Source organism: Mastigoproctus giganteus, chromosome 3 (genome assembly GCF_048544385.1).
Source record: "Mastigoproctus giganteus isolate SK-2022 chromosome 3, ASM4854438v1, whole genome shotgun sequence".
NCBI classification, from domain to species: Eukaryota; Metazoa; Arthropoda; class Arachnida; order Uropygi; family Thelyphonidae; genus Mastigoproctus; species Mastigoproctus giganteus.
In genome coordinates, this window is record NC_143577.1 from 241,020,996 (window position 1) to 241,044,071 (window position 23,076).

The 23,076-nt window shown below is 36.6% G+C and overlaps 1 protein-coding gene across 3 annotated transcripts in view; it reads right to left on the reverse strand.

Moving 5' to 3' along the window:
• Positions 1-23,076, reverse strand: part of LOC150088952 (uncharacterized) — a 112,859-nt gene that overhangs the window by 20,387 nt on the left and 69,396 nt on the right. For 2 of the 3 annotated variants that reach the window (XM_090370963.1, XM_090370962.1), the window contains exons 9-11: positions 13,209-13,339; positions 9,657-9,707; positions 1,579-2,122 (exon numbers count right to left, since the gene is read on the reverse strand). In XM_090370963.1, the coding sequence (XP_090227089.1) occupies positions 1,579-2,122; positions 9,657-9,707; positions 13,209-13,339 (726 nt within the window). The remainder of the gene's footprint in view (positions 1-1,578; positions 2,123-9,656; positions 9,708-13,208; positions 13,340-23,076) is intronic. The other variant, XM_090370964.1, reaches the window with a different exon arrangement.

The following is a 23,076-nucleotide window of genomic DNA, read 5'->3' on the forward strand; positions in this document are numbered from 1 at the left end:
TATCAGTCGATACAGAATATTATGTTTAATAAACTAGTCAACAATCAAGTCACAAAGGGCAGATTATCAGAAGTCTTTGGAAAAGGATGTAATAAAAAATGTAAAGACTTTTTTTAACTTATGTAAACACTAGAAGGATGGAGATGAACCACATTGGTGAACTAGACATCAATGGTTTAATGTTGATGATCCTGCTCGGTTGCTGCAAAATATGCATCTACATTCATACATGAAGAATTATTTAGGCGAGAGAGAATGCCAGAAGTTTATCAAACTGTAACAGGTAGCTAAACAATTCTGTGATAACTGAGAGGAAAGTGGAAGAGAAATTGAAGCTAAATATAGAAAAGGCACCCGGAATGGATGAAATCTATCCAACTATATTCATTTATTTGTTATTTTTTTTTTTTTTTTTAGGAGCATTAGCAACTAAGGCCATATTGCTCCGGGATATGTGGTGGTCATTCCCTGACCTTTCCGCATCCTCCGTATTTGGTGGTGACGGGCTCGAACCCAGGTCTAATCAAGAAGCGTGTGCTACACACTGCTGCTCCTTCCCACCTGGCTACGGAGGCGCCGCCAACTATATTAAGGGAGGCAACAAAGGAGGTAAGAAAACCCTTAGCAATTATGAGAGCATCTTTGGATTTTGGGCTGGAAACGTGCAAATGTTTCTCCAGTTCAAAAAAAGGGGAAATCAAAGGGAGATGTGAGTAATTACAGATGTGTTAGCTTAAATTATGTTCCAGAGAAAATAATGGAATCATTAGTTAAAGAAGTAATGCAAGACCATCTAGACAGGAGTGTAATAACAGTATGTTACACTCCTGTAACGTACTGTTGAATTAACGTACCAACTGTGTGGTAGTACACTCAGGATAGTGGAAAATGAAAAAGATCTGGGGTAATGGTGCAGGTATGAAGTTCTCTTAGCAATGCAGACAGGCTGCCAGGATAGCTCATGGCATTTTTTCAATGATATACAGGAATTTTGCTAGAAGGGATAAGGAGGTGATTATCCCACTGTACAAGGCAATGGTTAAGTTGCATTTTCAGTACTGTATACAGGTCTGGAGACCTCATTTTAAGAAGGAACTGCTGGAATGGGTGTAGAAAAGGGCAACAAGAGGGACAGAAAGGTGCTCTCATCAACAAAGGCTTCAGTTCTCCTAACTACAGCATCTGGAGGCTAGTCACTTCTGAGGGGATCTGACCGAGAAGTTTAAGACTTTGAATGAATTTATGAGGCTCAATGCTGATGGAATTCTTCATCTTGCTCAAACTACACACAAGGGGACAAAAATTCAAATTGAGGAAGGATGGTTACAGGATAGATGTGTAGAAGTTTGCCTTCATCCAGCAGATAGTTCATTGTTGGAACAAATTTCCACTTGTTGTGGAAATGGGTAGTTTGAATAAATTCAAGGAAGAACTAAACAAATTACTCGAGGGTAAGTGGGGAGTTTTTTTTTTTGGATGATGCGGTATAAGTTTGCTTTCTTGCATCATTTGTCACTATTAATACTAATATTTGAATTTATATTATACCACTTTAATTAGGTAAATATTAAAACTTACCTGTCTCTGAAACTGTTTTTTCAATATGATCCAGCTTTTCGCTTACACTTTTGTTTGTTTTTTCTTTCAAAAGCTCTGAATCAACAGAATGTTTCATTTCAGATTCCACACTATGGTTTTTGTCACTTGCAAGATGATTATCAAATACAATCTTTTGAGTTTCATCAGAACAATTTTTTTCAATTTTTTTATCTTTGTTTTTCTTAGTAATAACAGATGAAATGTTCTCAACACTAGCACTTTGTTTTTGGGAATCACTTTTGTCAGGAATGTGTTTTTCATTCTTGTTAACTAGAATATTTTCACAAGCTTTATTCTCTATATTAATATCTGAACCAATTTTACTATTACTGGAACATTCTGAAATGCCTGAAGTGCTGGAAGATGCTTTCTTTTTTTTTTTCTTTTTAGTATTCTGTAAAGAACTTTCTGTCTGACTTTCAGAATGTTTTTTATCAGTTTTAACTGGTGCCATTTTACTCAGGCATGTAAAGAAGTCATTCTCTTCTTCGTTTAAAAATTTCTTCTCAGCTTCCTGAAACAGCTGGAAAAAATTTTCTTTTCATTTATATATTTATTAAATATGCTTATAATAACAAAGAATAATAAAAGTCAATATTCTGAATAAAATAAATTCTCAATTTCATAATAAAGAATAATGAAAGTTAAAATGATGTATACTTGGTCCTTGAGGTTGTCACAGACATTCTCTCAGATATGCCAGTCAAGCTGTACTTCCTACCTGGGAGTCTAAAACTATGATGGAACTGATATTCGGGTGCCATTCAAGTCAAGTGGACCCAATTTCAGTGAAGTCCGGACGGTCTGTGACAACCAAATCCTCTGCTTGCACCTTCATGATGGTGGGACTGTTAGTAATCCTGGGTATAACCTCATGCACATGTACACTGTGAGTGACCAACTAGGTGTGAACCAACTTAAGCAGGGGTCGAGGAGTGACACCCACACCACACAGAGGAATGCTGCCCCTCTGTGTTACCAGGCAATAATAGATGGTAGATGACTCTCATCAACCGGTGCAAAACCACCACTATGCTTATTGAAGGCTTGAAGTGGTGAACCCATGTTTAGTCTCCAGAGCTAAGTTCTGGTTAACCCGTCCCCATCTCTTCCATCATGCAGTATCACTGATGACTTTTGAGGTATGATGAACATCATGGCGAGACCCAATCTTCCTTACATTTCGAGGGTACAGCTCTAAAACGGTGTTCGCAGGCTGGCCGCTAGTTAGTACACTGGACCAAACCTACTGGTAACTCTTTAGGAGGCTTCCAGATCAGCTAGTGTATAATCTTGCTACCTCTACTCTGCCAGATAGTGACTGGAGGGAGTGGAGTCCGAGTACTGTGTATGCGGGGGCATTGTCGAGGCCATGTCATGTCAAGGATCTGGGTATATTCTTACCATGTGTATGCCATATCCAAAAATTTCATTGCTTCATACAGCATGTCCCCCTCCCCTTTTTTTCTCACTAGTGAATACACCATGAGTTTTCAAACTAATAAGAGTAAGCTTATCTGCGAAAAGATCTAAACCTCCCAAACACTTCCTAATTCATTTCACAAATATGTGGTCTCAATTCCAATCTCAACGATGTCCATTTCCACTTGCAATCTGCCAAACCCCATGTACTTTTTCTGACAGAATCTCAGTTATCGGTTGATTCAACTATTGCTCATCTCAGTTGCCCAAGTTATTCGCTTTACAATCCCTTTTGCCTCATAGGTGGTACTTGTGCATATGTTCATTCCGATATTCCCTGTTAGAGATGTGGTAATTTGGAATCTCCTCTTTTTGACCTTCTCTGCCTTAAAATCTCTCTACCTCATTGTGTCAAATTCATCTGTTGTCTCTACCATTCTCCCAACTCCACTAATAACTTGGAGCTCTTTGACTTCCTCAAATTGTAACTTGACTTTCTCCAGTCCAACTTTCCTAACAGTGAGGTAATTTTCCTTGGTGATTTTAATGTTCACAACTCCAGCTGGCTTCCATTTTCTAGTCACACCGACCCAGCTGGTTGAGATGCTGAGGCTTTTGCAATTACTAATGACCTTGCACAGATTGTTCATTTACCTACAAGAATACCGAACAATCCTAACAATGCAGCAAACACGCTTGATCTTTTTCTCACAAACAACCCTTCTAAGTACACCGTGAGCAGACCTCTAGGCACCTCAGATCACAACTTGGTGATTGTCTCTTCTCCAGTGGAGCCTTTATCTCATGGCTATTCCCAACCTCGTATTGTTTGGCATTACAAGAATGCAAAATGGGATGACCTGCGAGATTTCTTTTCTTCTTTTCCTTGGTCGGATTACTGTTTCAAAACTTCTGATGTCAACGTTTGCTCAGATTGTGTCAGTGAAATTATTCTTGTAGGAATGGAATCCTTTATTCCACACTCCACTTTAAAATCTTGTCCTTTGTCTTAACCTTGGTTCTCCAATAAATGTGCTAAGGCTGTTCAAGAGAAGAACGTTGCATATTGTAATTGGCTTGTTTCCAATTCTTCAGTTTCATTTTCTGCCTACACCAAAGCCTGCAACAATTGTAAAGCAGTTATTAATCAGTCCAAACTAGATTTTGAACAGGCTAAGAGTAGAAAACTTGCTTCCTGTCCTAAAGGTAGCCGGGAATTCTGGTCTCTTGCCAAAGCTATTGGCCGCAACCTTTGTCCATCTTTGCTTCCACCTCTGTGAAAACCTGATAGTTCTATTGTCACTTCAGCTAAGGATAAAGCTGACCTGCTAGCATCCCATTTTTCTTCCAATTAACGATCTTGGTAAAACACCTCCTACCATTCCCAACATGCTCCATTCAATGCCTCCTGTGGTTTTCCATCAAAAGTATGTCAGAAGGATTTTGATGAATCTTGATGCTAAGAAAGCTCCAGGTCCTGATGGTATTTCTCCACTTGTTTCGAAACGCAGTGATTCCCTGACTATTATTGGCCTCGTGGTCCTCTGTCGAGATGGTGCATAATGGTCAGTCTATTTTATTAATTTTCAGTTTATTTGGTCATGTAATGTTGTTAGTTTACGTTTCCACCTTAGTGAGATTTCGCATAATTTGGAAACGGGTGCCATTGAGGGGGCGCTCCTAAATTTCTTTTAATTGGCTTAATTTCTAAATTATTTTAGGAACGTTGCTTCAACACTACCCTTTTCTTCTTTACCCCTCCCATATTTTTCTGTTATTGTAATTTTATTTGGTTCAGTTCATTTTCGCTCTACTGGTTTGCCATGCTACTGGCAATATTCTATTTTAATTTAGCTTATTATACGCAACATGTAGTGGATTCTGCTTTTTTGCTGCCACCGATGTTAGCTTTTCCTATTATTATTCTTTATCCACAATAAGGCCTCTAAGGTTGGGATTATTCATACCACAAATTTAAACAGATACACCAACCGTTTAAAACTGATTTAAAATGACACAAAAGACTGTAAAATAATATTTACAAAAAACTAGTTTAAGACAAAAATAAAATAAGTAAATACTTTAAAATGCATTAAAATATAAATTTAAAAGCGATAAAAACACTATTGAAGCTTTTGGAGGTGTCTGCCTCCTTCCTCAGCAATAATGAAACTTAAGCGACACATCCATAAATACCAGGTTCACGGCACATTGTGGATGACCAGGCTCATACTCGGTATTCCTTTCATGTGTACCAGAACCGGAAGTGGCCTGGGGGCGTGGAAAACTAAAACGTTTATCTCTGGAAAAAACCACCGCCTCAAAAAGGGGGTGAAGTTGCACTCCCCTATCTCTATTCATGCTATTGTTGCCAGAGGATCCAATCCACAGACTTCCCAGACACTTGCGGTCCCAGAATCTATGTGCCCGGTCAAGGATGACAGCACTGTCGGGGGAGACCTGGCGTTGTTTTTCCCAACAGTGCTCAGCAATGCCGGATTTACTGAGCTCTGCGGTCCGTATCGCTCTTGAATGTTTTCCCAGACGGTCCTTAAGATGCCATCCTGTCTCCCCCATGTAATATTCTCCACAATCTGGGCATGTGATCTCATATATGACCCCACTACTAGAATCCCTAATAATGGGGTCTTTGACATGGGACACTACTGTGTACAACCTCTGGCCCAGGAGCTGCACACAGCGTGTCTGAAAGTCGCGAAGCATCCTCGCAATGCGATCTGACAGGCCCGGATAGTAGGGAACATACACTGTGGTAAGTGGTACAGGCGGAACTACCCGATTGGGCTCTTCCTCTCTATTCTATTTATCAATGACCCTCTGGGGGTAACTGCACCTCATAAGATCCGTCGTAATTTGCCTAATTTCCTTCTCCCCCTCCTCAGAGGTGCTGCAATGTGTCCTCACCCTACCCAAAAGTGATCTGGCCACACTATTTTTATGTTGGGCAGTCTGTGCCGACCTATAATGTGTATACTGGCCCCTACACATTGGTTTCCTATAAACCTTGGTTCTAAGTCTGGGGCCTTCCATATACACACCGTTATATCCAGAAATGGGAGGGTGCCATCTGTTTCTACCTCCGAGGTAAATTTTATAAAGGGGGGAAAACCATTGAGAAACGAGACCACATCTTCCTCTCTCCCCTTCTTTACAATAATGAACGTGTTATCGATACATCATTTCCACTTACGCATAGGGAACTCCAATCTCGCAAAAACCCTATTCTCTAATTCCTCCATAGCCAGATTTGTGACAGTGGTGCTGATTGGAGAACCCATGGCTGTGCCGTGAACCTGTTTATACATCACTCCTTGGAAAACCAAGGTTGTACTAGAAAGACATAATTCAACAGCACAACATATATCATCTATGTTTAGGTGGGATCTAGCACTTAAGGTATAATCCTTCTGTAAAGCCAATTTCACACATTCTACCCCATGTGCTATGGGGATACACGTGAATAATGATACGTCCAATGACATCATCATCTCGTCCTCCCCTATATCTTGACTCCTCCATGGGTTCTCCAATCAGCACCACTGTCACAAATCTGGCTATGGAGGAATTAGAGAATAGGGTTTTTGCAAGATTGGAGTTCCCTATGCGTAAGTGGAAACGATATGTCGATGACATGTTCACTATTGTAAAGAAGAGGAGAGAGGAAGATGTGGTCTCTTTTCTCAATGGTTTTTCCCCCTTTATAAAATTTACCTCGGAGGTAGAAACAGATGGCACCCTCCCATTTCTGGATATAATGGTGTGTATATGGAAGGCCCCAGACTTAGAACCAAGGTTTATAGGAAATCAATGTGTAGGGGCCAGTATACACATTATAGGTCGGCACAGACTGCCCAACATAAAAATAGTGTGGCCAGATCACTTTTGGGTAGGGTGAGGACACATTGCAGCACCTCTGAGGAGGGGGGGAGAAGGAAATTAGGCAAATTACGACGGACCTTATGAGGTGAGGTTACAAGGGTCACAGATAAATACAATAGAGAGGAAGAGCCCAATTGGGTAGTTCCGCCTGTACTGCTTACCACAGTGTATGTTCCCTACTATCCGGGCCTGTCAGATCACATTGCGAGGATGCTTCGTGACTTTCAGACACGCTGTGCGCAGCTCCCGGGCTGGAGGTTGCACACAGTTGTGTCCCAGGTCAAAGACCCCAGTACTATGGATTCTAGTAGTGGGGTCGTATATGAGATCACATGCCCGGATTGTGGGGAATGTTACATGGGGGGAGACAGGACGGCGTCTTAAGGACCATCTGGGGGAACATTCAAGAGCGATACGGACTGCAGAGCTCAATAAATCCGCCATTGCTGAGCACTATTGGGAAAAACAACACCAGGTCTCCCCTGACAATGCTGTCATCCTTGACTGGGCGCATAGATTCTGGGACCGAAAGTGGCTGGAACGTCTGTGGATTGGACCTTCTGGCAACAATGGCATGAATAGAGATAGGGGAATACGACTTCACCCCCCTTTTTGAGGCGGTGGTTTTTGCCAGAGATAAACGTTTTAGTTTTCCACGTCCCCAGGCCACTTCCGGTTCTGGTACACGTGAAAGGAATACCGAGTATGCGCCTGGTCATCCATGTGTGCCGTGAACCTGGTATTTAAGGATGTGTCGCTTAAGTTTCATTATTGCTGAGGAAGGAGGCAGACACCCCTGAAAGCTTCAATAGTGTTTTTATCGCTTTTAAATTAACATTTTAATGCATTTTAACGTATTTACTTATTTTATTTTATTTTTGTCTTAAACTAGTTTTTTGTAAATAATCAATTTTTGTAAATATTATTTTCGTCTTTTGTATAATTTTAAATCAGTTTTAAACGGTTGGTGTATCTGTTTAAATTTGTGGTATTATTATTCTTATTTATTTTAATATATAATTTTTATTTCTCTATTTAATTTTTGGATTAATTTGATCATTATATATATATTCTATAAAAGGCCAATGCTGTTAAATGTAAAATCACACACCTAGGGAGAGTTAAAGGGTGGTGAATGACAAGATGGACTTGGGGGATGATGATATAGTTAGAGATTTAGAGATGAAATAGGGAGAAAGACATTACAGTACTACCATGTAATTCAATTGTGGGAATGCATATGAAAAAATACTGAATTTCATGAATTGAAATTCAGTATTTTTTCATATGCATTCCCACAATTGAATTAACTAATAAAAAAAAACTCTGCTTGAATGTAACTTTTCAAGCAAGTTGATATCTTTTCTGGAATGTGGCTTCCAAACATGTATTATCATAAAACATCCATAATAAACTTTCAAAAACCACCTTAAGGCCATCTCAGCAAGGTCTGGCACCTAATGATCCTGCTGAGATGGCCTTAAGGCAGTTTTTGAAAGTTGATTATGGATGTTTTATGATAATATAAAGAGTACACGATGCTTCAGGACAATGTTGTTCCACACCTGTATATGGAGTGTATATTCAAAGTGCATCTTACCAGTGATTTGTAGAGTTGAATAATTACTATCTATTTCTATTGCTGGCAATATTTCTGTATATTACTGAAGGTATCCCCTTTATAACAAATATCCTTACAATCTTACAACACTGAGAGAATTTCACGTTGAACTATATTACAACCCCAAGGTCCTTTTTTTCATTTTTAAATTGCACTGAATGCTTTACCACCCAGCTGATATTTAACTTGGGATTATGCTGACCAGATGGAGAGAACTTTGCATTTATTAGCATTGAAGTTTTAATTGCCATTTTTGCAGACCAGTTGTATAATTTTTCTGTCTTGTTGTGCCAATATGTCCTGGTTCTCACTGTTAATAACTCTGCCCATCTTTATATCGTGGCCATTCATTTCCATGTAGACAAAGTTCATGAACTGCTTACTTCTAGATGGTAGTTTCATTTTTTTTGATACAAGTTTTAAAAAGAATATTGATAATCTTTTGGTATTTGTATTTAGCAGAAAATAAAAGCTCATCACATAGCCATGAATACACCTATTCATGGCTGTGTTATGAGCTTCTAAAAGTGGAGTATTCTGATCACCAAAAGTGGTCACTAGTCAGGAAATTAAAAAGATAAATAAAAAATAACTAATGTCATTATAAATATTATTTTTACGGTGCTGATATTATACGGTAACAAAATTTTGATTATGTTTATTTTTCTGCTTCATTTACAATTTAAGCATGTGCTGAATACAAATTTTTGTACAGCTTTTGCAAAGATACATTATAATTTATATCCATTTGAAAATGCAAAGATTTTCAAACAGATATAAATTGTAATGCTTTTGGTTTCAGATTGTTATGGCTACAAGTGCTGAAGTTGCAAGTTGTCTCCAGAGTTCTCTTGCTATATTCATGGATACTGTACTGGTACAAAGCAACACATTCTGAAAATGTGTTATGGAAGTCAGATAAGGACTCAATATTGGCCAAATCGATTCTACAATGTCAATCTACTCAAACCTGGTTTTATAAGCCTAATTTGTAAAAAGATACTGAGCTTCATATAGAGAAAAATTTCTTAAGAAGGAACTTTTCCTCAGGATTTCATCACATAATAATTAACATGAGACAGTTTTAACTTTATAAAAATTAATTTATACTTACTTTTATTCGCCAACTCTGATTTCCAATATCACCAGAAGCAGCAGCTTGGTGCTAAAAATATAATTGTGCTGTAACATATAATTTATAATTCATTTATTTAACAGAGAGAGAGAGAGAGAGATCAAAAATGTTATACAGCTATACTCTGAAACTGAGTTAATTACAAGTTTTATAAAATAACCAATTTACAGAGTTTAAGTATCAATATCAGAACACATTCTATTTTGATGATAAAGGGTGCACCTCATGTAAAGATGATATCAATATTAACCATATGGGAATCAAGGATAGTCAAGTCAAGCCATCAAGGATAATTAATCTGCCAATTTTTATAACCTACTAAGATAATAACATTTCCTAACCGGAGAAGCCATTTTAAAAACATGTTTCCAACAGAGATGATTTCCCTCATCTCTGCCAAAGGGAACATGTTTTTAAATGGCTTATCAAGAAGAAAAAGCATTTTGTGTTAGCCAGTTTGCAAAGAAAATTCAGTGACCAGCATCAATGCAACTTTCACATATGACACCAGAAAGGACTCATCACAACCTAAGTAAATTTATAATTCATATAAGTAGTTTAAAAGCAGAGACTGTATCTGCAAGGGGTCCTAAAAAAAAGTCCACCTTCAGGTGTAGCCATGAAGTGAATGCATCACAGCATGGATTAAAAAGCCAATTCGGGTGAGGCACCTGGATATGAATCAGACTTCCCAACAACAAAAAAAAAAGGTTTTGTGCCATTTCATGAGAAAATTAAGACCCTATTTTTTTTTTTTTTTTTTTACAGAAAAAAAAAAAAAAAAAAAAATCAATGAGAACATTTACCTGAATATGTTTAATAACTGGCTTATGCCTGAAGTTCATGAAGATTCTGCTGAGTTCATCTTTTAGCAAGACAGTATGCATATCCTGTCCCTTTTGTGAGGGTACCTGCCCGGCAACCCAAAGGTCGCGGGTTCGATTCCCGCCTCGGGCTTGGATCAAAGTACTGCAAAAACCTTGGGAGGTGCAATATGGCCACAGAAGCCGATGCGCCAACAACTACCAAATCAAAATCAAAACCTTTTGTGAGGATAGAGTACATCAAATAACACACTACCTCAGTGATGGATGGGATACAGTACCAAAGATGATAAGGAGTGCTCTTGTCCTCCTTCATGTTACTTCCTTTTGTGGGACAACGCTTGTTTGTTTGTTTGTTTTGTTTTTTAGGAGCATAAGCAACTAAGGCCATATTGCTCCGGGATATGCGGTGGTCATTCCCTGACCTTTCCGCATCCTCCGTATTTGGTAGTGACGGGCTCGAACCCCGGTCTAATCAAGAAGCGTGTGCGCTACGCACTGCTGCTCCTTCCCACCTGGCTACTGAGGCGCCTGTGTGGGACAATGCAAAAAATGCTGTATTTGTGCTGCCATTCCCAACAGAGAGAGAGATTTCCGAACTGAAAATGCAGGATCAATGCACAGGGTGGTACCAATTACCATAGACATACTGGCACAGATGAAATAGCCTACTGAACTGATGTTTGTCATATGGCTCATAGAACTCATATTGAGATTCTGTAGAATCCACAGGAAACTTTCAGAGATTCTCTAGTCATCTTTCTACTTCCCAATGATAATAAGTGGTAATTTTCATTTCTATGATTTCTTTGAAAGAGTTTTAATTCTTTTTGAATCACCCTGTAGATTATTTTGCATCTCTTTCATCTTAAGTTGTATTTTAGAATTTATTTGCATAAGGGCCTCTTGGACCAAATTGTGTCCATTAATATCATTTTTGTTGTGATCTTTTCTTTAAAAACTGTGATGGTTACAAATTATTATACAGCTGTATGTGCTTCAAATAGCAGAAAAGTTCATCAAAATTTGCATGTTTTCAAAAAATGTATGACACTTGTTATGTTGTTAATTGGTTTTTAGGAGCATTAGCAACTAAGGCCATATTGCTCCGGGGATATGCGGTGGTCATTCCCTGACCTTTCTGCATCCTCTGTATTTGGTGGATCACGGGCTCGAACCCCGGTCTAATCAAGAAGCGTGTGCTACGGACTGCTACTCCTGCCCACCTGGCTACAGAGGCACCAAAATGTATGACACACATTCCTAAAAGTAGCTTTTCATATATTCAACCACTGAGGACAACTGAAGAGGAGGTGTTTACTGTTAGTATTAGTAGTGGCAAATGATGCAAGAAAGCAAGCTTACACAGCAAAAAAAAAAAAAAAAAAAAAACCCAACACTTCTCATATCACCTGTCCATCCCCCTCTAACAGTCTGCCTAGTTCTTCCTTGAATTTATTCAAACTATCCACCTCTACAACACGAGATGTACGTTTGCTCCAACGATCAACTACTCACAAGCTGAAGGCAAATTTCCGCAAATCTATCCTGCAACCATCAACTAGAATTTAGTTGGGTTAGACAAAATGCACACCAAGGACTTTTTTCCATAAGTAAAAGAGGTGTATCAAATGTGAGTGGCTGACGTGAAACTAAAACCACTTCTTGCCTGTTTTGTCTGGAGTTATTTACCCAGCTGCAGTTTATGCTTGATCTGTAGAAATTTATTGCTCATTTGAGCTTGCCATAGTTAACACCAGTTAGCTCTGCATGCTGTTTTTGAGATTTGTGTAGTCAGTAAGGAATCTGAAAGCAATGGAGAAGACAATGTCAGATTGTTTTGCAGTATGGTCCACACATTCATTTCATGGAATGTCAATGTGACTTGATATCCAGCAAAAAGGTCACTGACTGTCCAATTTGAAGTGACAAGATTTGATCTTTCAAAATGAAATGAGAGGAAGAGAAAATAGTCTGAATATCAGAAACTGCATTCATAGGCCTGCATGTGTTACAACTGTGAAATAGTTATTATATATGTTGTCCAATGCCAATTTGATTGCATACAATTCTGCAGTGTAAATACTATATTTTCTACTGGAAGAGACACTGCCATGAAGAAACTGATACAATCTATTATCTACTCAAAAGCTTTATCTGCTTTTGAGTAGATAATAGAGATAGGTAGTTTATTCACGTTTTTTAGGGCAAGAGCTGCAGCAGCTAATGGATGCTGTAATTTGGCAAAGAACATTTTCTCCATGGTTGAATGAAATCACACAAGGCCATTCTTTCCAGGGTGCACATTAGTCATACCTACATAACTTACACCTTCTTGCTTACTAAGGAAGACCCACACCAATATTCACATTGTCACTCTCCATTCACAATATTCTCAATAATGTATTTACCTGGAAAGCAATATGCATGAATCTTTCAAGTCCCTGTTGCATATCTGGGAACCTACTTAAACATATAACAGGAGAAGGTGCAAACCTATCGGAATTCTTTTCATTTCTTCTATGAATGGGTCTCTGAACTCATTTTTAACTGTTAATTGTAAATATATCAGATTTTAATGCCAGGCAGTAATACTGCACCAAAGACCTTGAAAAGCACAGTATGGCCAATAAATACTCAATAGAGCAATGACAAATTATCCCAAATTTATACTTTTCATAAAAGTTGTTATTTTATAAAAACTAACCTTTTTAGATGTTTTGTCTTTATGTTTCCTTTGAAGTCTATTTCGTGCATTTTGCACTTTGCGAACTTGTTTAAACTGATTACTTATTTCTGGAGAGAGAAACAGTTCAGGAGTTAACATTTCTTCTACATCTACAAAGTAAAAATATGTAAAAAATTAGCAAGAAGAAAAAATTTCTTTAGTTTTTCAAGCTATTGAGATTTTTAGCATGTAAACTGTAGAGATACCAAATCTGTTAATCCACTCAAGCAATAACTACTTACTACCCAAAATAGCCCAGCGGCTATAGGATGAGAATGACTGCCTGAAGAAAAGATTTAATGCAATGGAAAAATAAATTAAATCAGGGAGCTCATCAGATACTTATGTTCAACTCAATGCCAGAGCCAACATTTATGCATAGGGCTAAAGGAAGGGAGCAGTGGAGACTATCATTATTAGCCATATGGTACAAGAAAGCCCTTAAGCTGCACCAGCCAAAAAAAAAAAAAAAAATGAGTACCCTGAGAGAGAGAGAGAGAGAGAGAGAGAGAGAGAGAGAGAGAGAGAGAGAGAGAGAGAGAAGTAGGAAGGAATCACCAAAACAGAGAAGAATGATGATATCCAGCAACTCAGGACCCTGGCTATTCCAAGCCCATACTCACCAGATGTGAACCCATGAGGTTACACACTAGTTCCAAAAGAAGTTATAATTCTGGGTAACTCAATAATGTGTAATAAAGACAGGTGAAACAGGTGTGTCTGCCAGGAGCAAAAGTTAATGATATCATTAACTCTGACACAATAGTCACAGCCGACCGGGCTAGCCGAGTGGGTAAAGTGCCTGCCTGGCAACCCAAAGGTCGAGGGTTCGAATCGCACCTCGGGCTTGGATCAGAGTACTGCAAAAAAACCTTGTAAGGTAGGTGCATTATGGCCACAGAAGCTGTTGCGCCAATAACTAACAGAAAAAAAAAAAACAATAGCCATTTTTTAAGAGAACAAAGGGTAATTTGTTATATCAAGCTATGTATTACATTAAGTTATTTATTCATTACTTTATTATTAGTATCAATATAATATACTGATACTAATGATAAAGGCAATAGTGTAGTACTAATGATATTAAGTTTAGGTAAAATTAGGTCTTAGTTTGAAGTTATTAGGTGATGTTGAGAAAAAAATCATGAGTTAGGATTTAAAGTGAGTGCCTGTAATTTTACCCAGGTGTGAAGCAGAGTATTTATTTGTTGAACCTTGTCAATCAACAGAAGTTCAACAAGTTACTGTTCTCAAGATGCAACATACTTGAATAGAAGAAGTATAAAAATATATGATGACACTACTGATGCATAGTTAAGCATTATAGAAAACTCGGCTTGTAGCTAATAATAGTAGTTAGAAGAGGTAGATTAAATTTTCGCACTGTAAATAGTCCTACTGGAACATTTATAAAAAAAATAAAATAAAAAATAAAACACCCTACCCACATCATCTGTCCGTCTCCTCTAATAATTTGTCTAATTGTTCTTTCAATTTATTCAAATTATCCATATCCACAATACAAGACGAAAGTTCATAACAAAACTCAATTACCCTGGCTGAAAGCAAAATTTCACACATCTTTCTCGCAACTATCCATCTCCAATACAGATTTATGTCATTCAAGAAAGAGTAAGGATGCTATCAGCAATTTGTTCACTCAATCCATTTAAAGCCTCAAACACTTCAGGTCTCCTTGCAGGGTGCCTAGTTTCCAGATGCTGCAATTTGCAGACCGAAGTCTTTCTTTATAAGAATACCATTCTGTAACCCCGACTAATCTTGTTGCTCTACTTTGTACCAATTATAATAGATACATAACCTTCCTAAAATGAGGTTTACAAACTTGAACACAGTACTCAAGATGCAGCCTAAAAACTGCTTTATACAATGGGATGGGATAATCACCTCCTTGAGTCTGCTGGCAAAATTCATGTATATTATTGACAAAACCCCATAACCAGTCCTAGCAGCCTGCAATGCTCAGAGAAATTCATACTGTACAATTACCTTTAGATCTTTTTTGTTCTCTATTATCTTGAGTGTGGCATCACCACACTCAGGATAAGTTGGTATTTTTATTTGGTATTTTTAGTTGGAGATTACTGTTATTAACATTCAGTACCCAGTTGGTATTTTTATTTGGAGATTACTGTTACCAACATTCAGTACCTCGCATTTGCCAACATTAAATCTCAATTGCTACTTCTTGGCATCTTGGCCTATGTCTTGTTGCAATAGCATACCCTGACTCCTATTATTAACCACTCTGCCAACATTTGTATCATCAGCAAACTTAGATATTAAACTTAATATGCCTTCATCGTTTTCATTAATAAATATTGAAAACAATAAGGTGCTCACAGCATTGAAGCCTGAGGATTCCCTTAATAATATTAGTCAAAGAATTAATCCAAATTAGAGTAGTCACCATTAATAATCACTCGGTCTTCTGCCACTCAACTGTCCCATTACCCATAGCAGTAACTTTGTCCTAATGTCACACTGCCCCAAAATGCACATCAGTCTTGCATGTGAAAACATATGCAAGACTGATGATCATAATTATGGCTGAAGGTTTGCTTACCTCTTTTGTTGCCCTTTTTTAATATAATTGGATAGGTTCCTTCAACCCCAGGGGCTTTATTTAATTTAGCTTCAACAATTTATCTCCCACTTTCCTCTGAGTTATTACAAAATCATTTAGCTCCCTGTTAGAATTTGATATACTTCTGGCATCCCCATTTCTGAAAAATTCCTCATGTGTTAATGTACATGTATGTATTCAGTTTATCAGAAACCTAAGCAGGATTATCTATAGTTATAAAATTCATATGTAGTGGACCAATGTGATTCATCCCTTTCCTTCTACTGTTGATATAAAATTGCAACTGTTCTTCACATTCTTAGCCAAAGACTTCTTGAAATCTTGGAAGGGTTGAGAAATAGCAGCTATTATTTAATACTGGAAAATGCTACACCACACTAATCCTAGAGTAACAAACAATTTGGGTAAAAGGTTAGTACTTATCACTTTTCACTGTAGAAAAGGAAGTACTTGGGAGAAACTATACAACCCGATATGAAAGAATGATTGAAATAAAATCCCATGTGTCTATATATACAATATAGACAATCTCATTTGTCAATATAGACAATTTTATCTAAATTTAAAGAGGGATTGGACAAATAATTGACAGAAATAAGTAAATGAAGTTAGGAAAATAACATTCATTGATTTTTTTCCCCCTTCTTTTTGTGGCTGATGTTATCTTCCTTGCTTCATTTTTCCAAAATTAATTATCAAATAACGTTTTTAACCTTTTCATGAATGAATCTGCCAAACATGTTGGCTCTCATTGTTAGAAGATGGCTCCATGGAGTGTGTTTCTTTGCAGAAGTTTAAGAATTTAAAAAATGAAAACTTTATATAAAAATATTAATTTGTTCTTATTTTGACTTAACTGTCAAACATTACATTGAAATTGACTTTCAATGCATTATTATTAAAAATCAAATCAGAATTAAAAAATATTTGTAACAAAACAAAAACAATATTTTATTTTTTTATATTATTCTGTTTGTCTATAATTACGATTCAATTTCATTATCTTCTGGATATATGTTCCAGAGTATTTTTGTACTTTGATCTTAGCCAAAAGGCTGAGAAGCGATAGACAAATGAGGCTATCAGAAGCAATCTCTTCCTCCAATTTTCAAATCTATTCTTATGCTGCCACCTATTATAAACCATATAGTATTAGCCATATGGTGCAAGGAAGCCTGAGGCTTTTGCTGCACCAGCCAAATTAATAATAATAAAATAAAATAAAAAATTACAAATAAAACAAACTACCTATTAACTCCTTCCTCCCATAGGTGTACCTATCCAACTGACCTTTGAAACTCCCCAAGCTGCCAACCTCAACCACCCATGGAGACAACTTATTTATCACTTGCCAGGTACTGGAAACAGCTCCTGGAAACTAGGAGCAGTTTTCAGTTCTGATGGTTAGATAGAGAAGTGAACAAAAGAAATCAAAAAGACAAATTCTCCATTTTAAATACAGAGAATTGGCAGGTATGTCATGTGTGCAAGCTGACATTACTGTAGAGAGAGAACGCATCCCAGTCATTGCTGAAGTGGTACATACAGTACCATGAAATGCTTGAGCAGCATTCATAATTATTCATAACAAGAAATAAATTAACCCCAGGGGCTCACATCTGGTGAGTATGGGCTTGGCACACCCAGGGTCCTGAGCTGGATATTACCATTCTTCTCTTTCTTGGTGGTTTCCCTTCTACTTCTCTCTCTCTCTCTCTCTCTCTCTCTCAGGGTAACTCGTAATTTTTTTTTAGCTGGTGCACCATAAGCCTCAGGCTTCCCTACACTATATGGCTAGTAGTAATAATAATAATAAAGACAGATTTTGACTTTAAACATGTCATAAAGTGCTTCCATTGCTCATAATTCAGTCATGACAACAAAAAAAAAAAAAAATATATATATAAATATATATATATAAATATATCCAATATTTTAAATTAAATAAAATAAAACATAAGCCAGTAGTATGGCAAAAACTGTAGAGCGAAAATTAACATAAAAATAACCCAAATAAACAAACGAACGAAAAAAGGAATAGACATAATAGTAGCCCGATAACCCTTGTATAATTTCGAGTTTTAAATCCGATTAATAAAAACTATACAAATTTTAGAATGCCAATTATATAATAATTTAGCGGTACCCCCCCCAGAGGTACATTATTTTTCACTGCATAAGGACCACCGCCGTGCAAATCCTCTGCACTGGTGGATCGATCGGAGGAGGGAGTGTGAAATGGTACTTCGATCTTTTCACCAAGGCGACGATTTGTATAGCGATTGAAATGCAGCGATTCCATGACCATTATTGGCCTCATGGTCCTCTGTCGATATGGGGCATGATGGTCAGTCTATATTTTACTTTAATTTATTTTGATTTTATCGTTTGGTAGTTCCTTTAACCCTCTTTTGGTGATATTTCACGTGTTTCGGAACTGGTACCTCTGGGGGGGTACCGCTAAATTATTATATAATTGGCATTCTAAAATTTGTATAGTTTTTATTAATCGGATTTAAAACTCGAAATTATACAAGGGTTATCGGGCTACTATTATGTCTATTCCTTTTTTCGTTTGTTTGTTTATTTGGGTTATTTTTATGTTAATTTTCGCTCTACAGTTTTTGCCATACTACTGGCTTATGTTTTATTTTATTTAATTTAAAATATTGGATGTATTTCAGCTTCATATGGAGGAATTGCATGTCGCTGCCTCTAATGAATGCCTAATTATTTATTAATTTATTTATTTATTTATTCACTTTATTATAATTTAATTTATGTTAATATCTAATATAAATCAATGATAGTATATATATAAATATATATGGAAATATATAAATATATGTGGAAAAGTGTTTCCAACATTATGAACTGACTTTTGAACTATAACTTTGAAATTAAGAATCAAATATTTAGTACATCAAAAAAAGGCCAAAGATAAAATTGGACTTAATTTATTTTACTATTTGTTACTATATGCTAAGATTAAATATGTGAGAATGTACAATCCCATGTGGGAATAAAAAAATTAAGCATTTTTTGATAGTCACAATACCAAAATTTCCACTTTCTAATGTTTAAAAATGTTTTTATTTTTTCTTTGCTTTTTAAATCACCAGGAGCATACATCTCTCCCCCCCCCCAAATTCTGTGCACACTTTGGAGTCATTAATCTACAGACTTTTTTTTTTGATTGTTTAGTGGTATTTCTTTAGCATTGCATAAAACACAGTATATTTTCAAATTCAGTTAAAACCTAGGATAGAAGTATTCAGTGATTATTACTTCTACAGAATTGCATAGTAATAAAGGCATATTATATTAAATCAACATTAATTCATATTAAATCAACATTTACTTAAAACAAATTAACATACTAGTTTTTACTTTTTGCAAGACAACTTTTTTACATATTTTCCTTTTCCTAGCTTGTAAGTGCTCTAGTACTTGTCGCATCAGTCAGCAGTTCTGACAGAATCTGACTGGAAGAAAAGTGGAGAGTATTTATTCTTCATCCAGCAGTTAAAATGATCAAAAAATTATAGTCAGTTTCTTGACTTATAATTGGCAACGTTCATCAGATTAAACATTGGTTCACAATCGGCAATGGATGTTTAGATTGTACCATGAAACATCATTAGAAGAGCAAAAGATTAAATGGATCATGTGAAAGTAGGCCTATAATTATTATTAAACAACTTCATTATACCTGCTCTTATTTTCTCATTTATCATGTATGAGGAGCGGTACAAAAGTAATTCCTTCTTTTTTTTTCCTCAGAAAATTTAATTCCTACAACTATGCCTTTTACATCAATTAACCCTCAATCATTAGTAAACATACTGTTATTTTTTCTCAAAGTCACCATCATTTTCTAAGCACTTCCACCATCTCTGAGTCAGACATTGTATTCAAATCCTGTGAAAGTCTTTACTCTTGCTCTGAAGGGCTTTGCGAATACTGTGCTTGAGCTGGTCGTTGTCCACAAAATGGGTTCCTTCAGAAGGTCGAAGAGGTGATAGCCAGAAGGAGCAAGATCTGGACTATAAGAGGGTTATTATTTGTTATTTGGTTTTTTTTTAGGAGCATTAGCAACTAAGGCCATATTGCTCCGAGGATATGCGGTGGTCACTTCCTGACCTTTCCGCATCCTCCGTATTTGGTGGTCACGGGTTCGAACCACAGTCTAATCAAGAAGCGTGTGCTACGCACTGCCGCTCCTGCCCACCTGGCTATGGAGGCACCCTATAAGAGGGGTGAGGAAGAATAGTGCACCCCAGTTTTGCAATGGACTCATTATGTGCAGAATGGTGTGGGGTCGTGCATTATCATGGAGAAGAACCTCATTAAGGTTTTTGTCTGGTCAAACTTAATGGATGCAGGTTTCAACTTTTTCAACATTTCCACTTATTGATCTGAGTTGATTGTGCTGCCACACTCTAAGAAGTCCACAAGCAATACCTATCTTTGTCCTAAAACACTTGCAATGACTACCAACAGAAGGCTGTCTTTTGAACTTCTTGTGCAGTGAATTTTGATGGTGCCACTCCATCGACTATTACTTTGTTTCAGGGTCATAATGTTGGACCCAGGTTTTGTCACCTGTGACTGCATGAAAGAAAAATCTATCCTTCACTCTCATAGTGCTGGAGTTCCATACAGATGACTTTCTGGGCTTCTTTGTGCTCATGTGTCAGCATTTTTGGGATCCATTGGGAGAAAACCTTGTTGTAGCCTAGTTCCTTTGTGATGGTTATCACAGCAGGTTTCCCTATACCTACTACATCGCACAATTCATGTGTTGTGATGTGGTGGTCCTCTTTGGTCAGTGCATTGATCCGGCTCTTCTTGTCTGTTGTCACTGACATTACTGGACAGTCACTTTAGGGCTTGTCAACTTGTCAACAATGTCACTTTCCCCACTCTTAAATTGTATTACCCAATGTCTAACTGTACTTGCAGTTACAGTATTGTCACCATAAACATTTCTGAGATGCATATGGATTTCTTGGCATCACTTCTTCCGTGGTAAGGAATGCAATCACCAGTCTTTGCTTGATATGTATATTTTTAACATCCACCATTTTGAACTATCTGTGTGCTGCACTCACGAAACTGATCACAGCACAACTCAGTATGATGAAACTAGAGACTTCTAGTGACCACTCAGTGACACACGAAATGATCTTTGGCACCAGACTTGAAAGCAAAAACTTAGGAATTGTTACTTTCGTACCGGTCCTCGTATTAGAAGTCGCTTTTTTGTTTGTAGCTTTCACAGACACTACCTTGATCAGGTACATTTAACAATTCACTAGACTTGACAACAGTTTTATTAACTCATGTGTTTCAGACTAGAAAGCTGTGTTGTCTTCAAGATTAACCAAATCAAAGATCTTCCATTCCTCTAACTCATTGTCAGGATATCTTTTCAATATCTCATCACAAACGCTCGATAAATTTGCTTATACCAGTACTGTTAATAGCTGCTGGCAGATGAAAAGATGAGATAAAAGATGGAATTTTCTCAGTCTTTCATCTCATTTTTTTAATTTCCAATTTACCAAAAAAATTTAACTATAAATAGTTAATATAATATTATTATTATTTAATATTGTTAATAATATTATCATTGTTTAATATTATTAACTATAAATAGTTAATAATATAAATATTAATCTTGAATGTTAAGAACAAAAAAATGCTTTCCAGAAATACCCAACAGTATTTATCCATTAATTTGCATGCATTTCACAGGTGAATGTTTCATTAAGTGGAATCATCTATAAATCAAATAATTATTGGATATATAGATTATTGACTTAAAGACTAGCTACGTAGTTAATCTGATAAACTATTTATGACAACCACGTAGTGTTCCATCTCCCAAATATCATTAATTAATTAATTAATTAATATATTTATTTATACATTGCAGAGGAATTGCTAACTAACATTGAAATGTGCAGTGCATTTGACATATGCTGTTCCCAAAGGACTTGGCCCCCATTCCAAATTAGGTTGGTTGGTTGTACATGAATAGCATGTTACGCTGCTTGAAGCATAAAGATGGCCATGCTGCATTTGGCCATAGCACTTTATACAGCATGACCAAGACACCTTGGCAATTCTTAATTTGGAACCCTGACTTAAAGGAAGGTAGCCACTCACAGGCATTTACTGCTAACAAGCATGCTAATCTTCATAGTCACAACACCAAAGTTGATTAAGTATATATAAAATTATGAATTTATTGATTCATCATCACAGTGTACCAAATCAGAGTTCTAATTGGGAGAGATTACACTAAGCTGAAATATTGAGTGCATAACAGTTTTGTGGTGATGGAAGTGTCATATATACCTCTGCACAGTGATCGAATATTTTTTTATAACAAAAAGAGTAAAATTGGTTGAACCCAATCATTTTTTAATACAGGTTGCAATAGTGAAGGAGCTGTGTGAAGCAGATTTCATGATATCAATCAGAAACTACAAATGAGATAAAATCTACAGAAAGGGATTGTTGACCTTTTTCTATTAGTTTGTTTTCTGCAAAAGAAAACAAACAAATCAATGGTTCATTTCTAAGAAACAAATCATTATACTAATTTTCAAAACACATACAAAAGAACTGAACAAATCTAAAAATTTAGACTGGAAACCAATGAAATGTTGGGTAGTATGAGGACAAATAAAAACTCCCTAAGTGTAAACCTACTGATTCTATCAGAAACATGTTTTCTATAGACATTATCCATCACTTCCGCTAAGGGGGGAGTTGAGGACGAGACTTTCCTGTGCGGACGTGCCTTTCTGCCGCTCTTGGAACAGAGAAGTTTTTTTCTGATTTATTTTCTGCTTTATTAGTTTAAATTGACATATTAACTTATTTCTAGAGTAGCTTTATATTCCTATTTACGGTACTTAAAGTTAAAGTAACTTAGATAGAGATTTGTAGGTATTACTTAGTATCGGAAAGGGTATCAAATCCACGTGTTTACCGTTCATAATAGGCCGCCATTGTTACGTGAAAATTAATCAGTAAAATCTATTAATCTTGTCGAACTTCATTGGCAATTAAATTGTACTTTTAACTATACATATAACCACTTAGGTTACGGAACATAAATAATTAGTAAAAATAAATAATTAATACATAACTTGATACGGAAGTTATATAAAGGAATTTCGTAGATAACACTCGTTACTGAAACGCGATACAGCATATCCGGAA